Source organism: Vigna unguiculata, chromosome 11 (assembly GCF_004118075.2).
Source record: "Vigna unguiculata cultivar IT97K-499-35 chromosome 11, ASM411807v1, whole genome shotgun sequence".
In the NCBI taxonomy this organism is placed as follows: domain Eukaryota; kingdom Viridiplantae; phylum Streptophyta; class Magnoliopsida; order Fabales; family Fabaceae; genus Vigna; species Vigna unguiculata.
The window spans coordinates 34,534,545-34,541,353 of NC_040289.1; the positions used below are offsets into that span (position 1 = coordinate 34,534,545).

The window sequence follows — 6,809 nt, forward strand, 5'->3', positions numbered from 1 at the left end:
TTGTATCCCAACACTCTAAAGAATAAGTTAATCTCACCTAGAGCAGACTGGTTCAAGTGGTGAGAGTAGCGGGATGCCCTAGTCTTTGGCAGGATAATGACCTTATATGTTTGAAGGCTAACCCTTTGTGTGGTAGGGTGAAACCCATTGGCAATGGCTCTGCAGAGTAGTAGAGGCCACGACAAGTGCAAGCATTCAGTGAATCCCATCTTATTATATGTATTCAGATATTTGAGACTTAGAGTCCTGCTTGTTTGTTATCACATGATTGTATGCCCATCTTGTTGCATGTTTATGATGTGTTTAAGTATTTGTTTGCTATAACATGTTCAAAATTTTTATACTTTAATTTACCCTTTTTGTCAGCTTATGTTTGTTTTGTGTGTGGTTTTTTCTTTTGCACTGATCATCAATTATTAGTGTGAGTAGGGTGATGGAAACTCTGTTGTGTAGCCAAACTTGGGTTACTTTTTGAAGGCACTATATATCTTGCTCTATGAGCAAGCTTTTTGACAACTATCAAAACTCTTTAATACTGTTTAGTTGATGACATCTTAGTGTGCCTTAGTTTTTTTTTCCTAAGTGTATTTATGGATGACTGTAATGGTGAATCCTTATATACGGTTCATCTCGTATGCTCTTTTTTAATATTATATTTATGTAATGTTTTATTTAGTATATTTGTTCTATTTAAATGAAATGTCACATTAACTATCGTTTAATTTTTCTAGAAAAAAAGTTTTATTTTTAACCTTCTCGTATAGTTAAATCATCCTATAGATTGGACTTTTGGAATCAAATTTTAAAATAAAAAAATCTGATAAATGTTAAAACGGGAAAAATGTGTAAAATGAGATATAAATGTTTTTTTTTTTCAATTTTTAACCATAAGATCAAATATTAAAGGGTTAAATATGTATTTAATCCCTCAAATTTTAGTGAATTTAGAAATTAGTCCCTTTTCGAAACTTTATACCAATTTAGTCTTTCATCTTTAAAAAATGCGTGGAAATACTATCATGAAATGCGCTTGAAACGTTAGACAAACTTAACAAAATTTGGTTAAAAGGACTAAATTCACGTATTTTAAAAATGAATGACTAAGATGATATAAAGTTTCAAGAAGGGACTAATTCCAAATTTTACTAACTTGAGAGACAAAAAACATATTTAATCCAATATTAAAAATATACATGCCATAAAAAAAATTTATATTAAAGGTGGAGAAAATTAACAAATAAATAATTATTCAGTCACTTTTTTATTTATTTATGTAAACAAGATCATGACGTTTGTTTATTTATTTATTTATTTATTCGATATTAATTTTCTTAAGAATTAAATATTATCACATAAAACAATTTGTTATATAAAGTAGTTAGTTAAGCATATTAGATAAATTTTGATAATGTTACTATGTGTGAAGTATCGGTTGGGTCTATTGATTAATATATATGACATATAATTGATCTTTATCTAATTAAAAGATAAGGATATTAGTTTGTTATATATAGTTAAGACAATATAAAATTAATTTAATTGTATTCTGTTTTTATCTATTCATCTATTTTCTTTTTGAATTTACTCGTTATCTAAACAAAATTAAGTGAAAAAATAATCATATAATGTTAGAAGTGAAAACCTTTTATATTTTTTCTTTATTTTTTAAAATGATTAGAACAGAACATTTTGGGTAAAACGCGTGAAAGGGGTAAAAGAACATAGTAGGTGTTATTCGTGGAAGCGAATCATCGTCTTTGATGAACCCAATGTTTCAGTAGGATCTAATTTTCAGAGGTTTTGCCAAAAGAACAAATTTGAAGCAATTGTTTTTGTGAGCAAACTTTAATTCCTTCCGATCTCTTGAAAATCAATTTTCGATTTTGGGATCAGTGGGAATGGAGAAGGTGATGAACATTCTGAAGCCGAAGCCAAATCCGCAACAACTATTGAGGGATTGGCAGCGCAGGCTTCGTCAGGAGTGTCGCAACATTGAGCGCCAAATTCGCGGTATTCCTTCCTCTTTATTAAACCCTACCCAATTCTCTTTTGTAATTTTTTTTGTTTGCTTGATTTTTGTGTTATGGGTTTCTATTAGATATACAGAGAGAAGAAAAAAATGTGCAGAAGGCGATCAGAGAAGCTGCAAAGAGAAATGACATGGGTTCCGCAAAGGTTTGGTCTATCTTACTCTTTTATTTTGTTACTTGTAATTTGGTTATTTGACATTGATGTCCTGTTGTCCGTGCATGTGAGTTTTTTAATTTTTTTGGTAGATTCATGCATTAATTTGACTTAGTTTGAGGGATTGAGCAAGGTGGGTATATCACCTCTTACATTTGTTTGTTGAATACGTAAGTTGTGAGCGGAGTTGTAAGTTGTGAGTAGAGTTGGTTCTAGATGGAAGAGCATGAAATACATCTTGGTTTCCATTATTGAGTGTGGGTGAGGAAGATATTAATTTATTTTTTAGGACATATTTTTCGTGCAAGTCCCTAATGCTTAGCATGATGATCAAGGAGACGCAGTAGACGGGATGAGAGAAAAACTTGGGATGGACTCTTATTGCATTGCGTATTTGTGTTGAATCTAATGAATTATTGGATTGACCAATTGGATTATGCATGCATTGGAGGAAGAACTAGCAGTTATGTAGCTTAAAGTTTGTATGGATTGTGTCCGTTGGTGGGCTCGTTAGGATCCGTCACAATATTCAATAAACTAATAATGAAGTGATTTTTGGGTTGCATTTGTTTGTGGCCTTCTAGGCATCAATATGTGTTATCTTTTTAGATTTTAAGGTTCAAAGGATACGGTCAGTATTTTTAGAAAAATTTCTCCTTATTGTGATATTTCTGTAATTTGCAGGCACTTGCCAAGGAACTTGTGAGATCTAGGAAAACTGTTAACCGTCTTTATGAAAATAAAGCACAAATGAATTCTATATCAATGCACCTTGGGGAGAGCGTTGGTAGGTTTCTCCATGTTTTATTAGCCTTACCTTAATTTTGCCTTGTAACAGATAAGGACTGTCTAAGTTAGTTACTTATGTTTGATACCAGGTTTTTGATAATTGGTCCTTAGCTGTAGAACTTTAATTTTTTTTAATCTTTCTTGTAACTGAATGGTGTGGATAAATTTGTCAACGTAGTTGATTTTGTTGATGATTGAATTTTTGGTTGAGGAAAACGATCACTTGACTATTTGTTGCTTCTGCCTTTAGTTTTTTGGGGTAGAGAGGATAGAGGTTCGAGGATTTTAATCTAGTGTGCAACATGCAGATAGTTTTGTTTGATACCTTGGGTTTGACTTGTCTGTATGTCTTATTTATGTTATTTTTTGTGCACGCGCGCACACACATTTATACCTTAATATAACTTATCATTTTAGGCAGCATCTTATGATAAGTGTTATGTTTCCATGATTTATGATTTTTCATCCCCTTATTCCGATCTGAGGTAGGATCTCAATTTTTTACTATCCTTGCATGGATTTGCTTGCAATTGCCATTCACATGAAAACTATGTCTTGGTATGACTGGTGTGAGTAGCAATGCACAATCTTGGGCATAGAATTGTTGGAATCATACTATCCCACCATGCGTTCTCAGAAAAGCCTATTTTCTGTTGAAAAGGAAAAAAACCCACCATGATTTGTATGACTGTTTGTGAGTACTTTTTTCTGTTACTCTCAACCCTTGCTCTCTGTTTTGAGTCTTCTGACCTGTCTGTCTTTTGCATTCCAGTGCTGCAATTGTTACCAAGTTTGTCTGTTATATTATGAATTCCAACTTTTCGGTTGTCTCATTGATTTGTAGTTAGATTTTAGTTAAGGATATGTTTTGTAGAATACAATTAGCATGGAAATCGAGAGGAGGGAAAGAAGATGGAGGGAGTTATTAGAATTGAGGTTGTCAGTTACAAGTCCCACGTAAAAAAAATGCCATCAGAAGAGGAGAAATAACATTAAAGTCTGGATACTTCATCCATTACCAGTTATGGCATGTCTTATGGCATGTTGGGGTAAGGGAGAAGAGATAGAGGACATAGGTGGAAAAGAAGAGAAGAGAAATAAAGTGGAAATAAATAAAGTTGTCCATTTGAAGGGGAAGGGAGAGATAATAAAGTAGCAATTAAACTTTCAAAACTATTTAGTTTAAAAAATAGTATTATTATCATTTATTTTTAATATTTTTATTATTAATTCATTATTTATTATATTCACATTTGTAAGGGGAGGATAAACCAAGAAACTATACGTGAGGTTTATCTTTTAATCAAAAGGCTTTGTCTTACAAGACTTTGGGAGTAGATTCTCAGGGTGGGATATTTAATTATCATATCTGGATGATTGATTATGACGGAGGTTTATATGTTATTAACACAAAATGGGTAATATAATTGATTTTGTTGCACTACATTTCTTCTGGTATGTCTGGTTTATTTTCACATTTCTATTCTATCAAACCACATCCATTCTCTCATTTTCACTCTCTTCTTTCCTCTCCCTCCATTTCATCATTCTTACAAAAAAACACTTCTATATCTTATTTTTCTCTTCGCTATTTCTTAATTCAAAGGCTTCTATTTTTATTCTATTTCTTGCCTATTTTCATTTACTGTATTTCTCTTTTCTCTATTTCCATTAACCCTATTTCTCACCTATTTGTTTCCTTCCCACCTGGCACTCTGTGAGTGTTAGTTTGTAATTTTAAGGTGATTGTTGCTAATATGATATGAATTTAATTTTATGTTTTTGAATAGGATCTTACAATCTGTCACATTTTCTGTTTCATTCTCTGTCTCTGCTGATCCTTTGGTATGATCTCCATTTTTTACTGCCCAATGTGTAAGCTGAGAGAGCCCTTTAAAACCAAGACAGAGGGAAGGTTTGTTTGGGCTAGAGGATGATTTGTGTATAATCAGCCTTCTTTGATTAGAATTTTTTCTTTTATTTGGCTTGATGCGATGACTATTGTGACAAATCATATACTGTAATATTCTCATGTACGTGTTTATTATAAATATACTTATATATAATAATTAAATTAATCAATTACTGTTTTAGCTGTGAACTCTTACGCAATTAGTCATCATGACGGGTTTGTGTTGTTAGAATTTTGTTCGGAAATTCATGATTTTTGGTTGTTTATGCAGCAATTGCTCGTACAGTGGGACATCTGTCAAAAAGTGCTGAGGTTATGAAGCTTGTCAATAATCTCATGAAGGCTCCCGAAATGGCTGTGACAATGCAAGAGTTCAGCAAAGAAATGACTAAGGTATACCTGCAAAATCCTTTTAGTGGTGTGGAAGAACGTCACATTGAGTCCTGTCATCCCCTTGTGGTTAGAGAAGATAGTTGCATTGGTATTTATGAGTAGTGTTGTCTCTTTCAGGCAGGAGTTATCGAGGAGATAGTAAATGATGCTGTGGACTCAGCACTAGATTCTGAGGATATAGAAGATGAGATAGAAGAAGAAGTCGATAAAGTGTTGACCGCAATAGCCGGTGAGACAGCTGCACAACTTCCTGAAGCTGTGAGGAAAGAAAGGGTGAAACAACCTGGTCAAAGTGTTGGAGCCTCAGAGGTATGTTCAGTTATAGCTAATTTTCTTTATAAACATGGCTCTTTCCTGCCTTACACATAAACACCAATCATGGAATTCATTATGAATTGCAGGAAGAGGCTATAGCAGAGGGTGTTGATGATGAGGAAGAAATGGAAGAAATTAGGGCCCGACTTGCTAAAGTTAGATCATAAGCAAGTATTCTAATCTCACACCTCTACTTGTACTCTGGTGTGTTTTAAGAGATTGAGATGTTGACAGGTTTGTATCCTATTTGTTGAAACAGACAATTGATAAATCTAATGGGTAATATATTGTGAAGGGAGGTTCGTATGTAATTACACCCGTTCTTGCAAAATGTCTCAAGCTGTAGTTTTTTTTTGCTGTGACAAGATACTGACCTTAAAGTCTACATGCATGGTTGAGGATCTATTGCATAACTTGGTTTAATAAAATTAGTAAAATTAATCAGCAGCTTATGAAACTTGCAATTCTAAATAATTCTTGAAATTCCTTGAGAATGCACATATATCATGTGATTATGAGACAATTTATGTGCCACAAATGAAGTGGTTAGAAATTCACAATTGTCAATGAATGTGAAATGGACAAGAATGTGGTGAGTACTTGTTAATTTAAAGTTTAATTAGTCGGATGATAGTCACTATCATTTGGATGTGTCAGTTTGGTATTCTTCTTTAAAAATGTGTTAATTGAGTCTCAACTTTTGAAAAGATATTTCAATTAGGCTTATTTAAGATAAAAATTATTAACGTCTTTAATTAAAGAGAAAGGTAAAAACTAACAAATTACATTTAATTAAAATTTATACTTTTTATCTTTTGGGATTTGATTGCTCTTAATTTTTAATATGGTTTTATTTTATTTGAATAGTATCTCGATAATGTATTTACAATATTGGTTGTAGCGATTATACTAACCTCCTTTTTGTTGTAATTTGAGTTTTAATGCATTTACCGCATTTGTAAAATGGTGGATTATTGCATAATTACATGTTCTTTGTTTTAGTATCTTTATGTGATAGTGTTTATAGGGAGAAAACTCAAACTCTCTTGTCTTTGGTTGCTTTTTGCATTATATACATATAATTGTATAATTATATATAATTTATAAAATTTTATTATCAATAATTTTTATTTATTCTATGGATATTTTTTTATTATAAATAGTTGTTATAATCTAAAAAGTTTATTAAGTTTTAAGAAAAGAATCAAATCAAAAT

General features: G+C 32.0%; 1 protein-coding gene across 1 annotated transcript; it reads left to right on the plus strand.

The window, feature by feature from the left end:
- Window positions 1-1,681: 1,681 nt before the first annotated feature.
- LOC114168282 (vacuolar protein sorting-associated protein 24 homolog 1) lies at window positions 1,682-5,958 on the plus strand. Its single transcript, XM_028053035.1, has 6 exons — window positions 1,682-2,010; window positions 2,099-2,175; window positions 2,869-2,971; window positions 5,157-5,278; window positions 5,396-5,587; window positions 5,680-5,958. Exons 1-6 carry the CDS (start codon window positions 1,899-1,901, stop codon window positions 5,758-5,760), a joined length of 687 nt encoding a protein of 228 aa, XP_027908836.1. The 5' UTR covers window positions 1,682-1,898; the 3' UTR covers window positions 5,761-5,958.
- The last annotated feature ends 851 nt before the right edge of the window (window positions 5,959-6,809 follow it).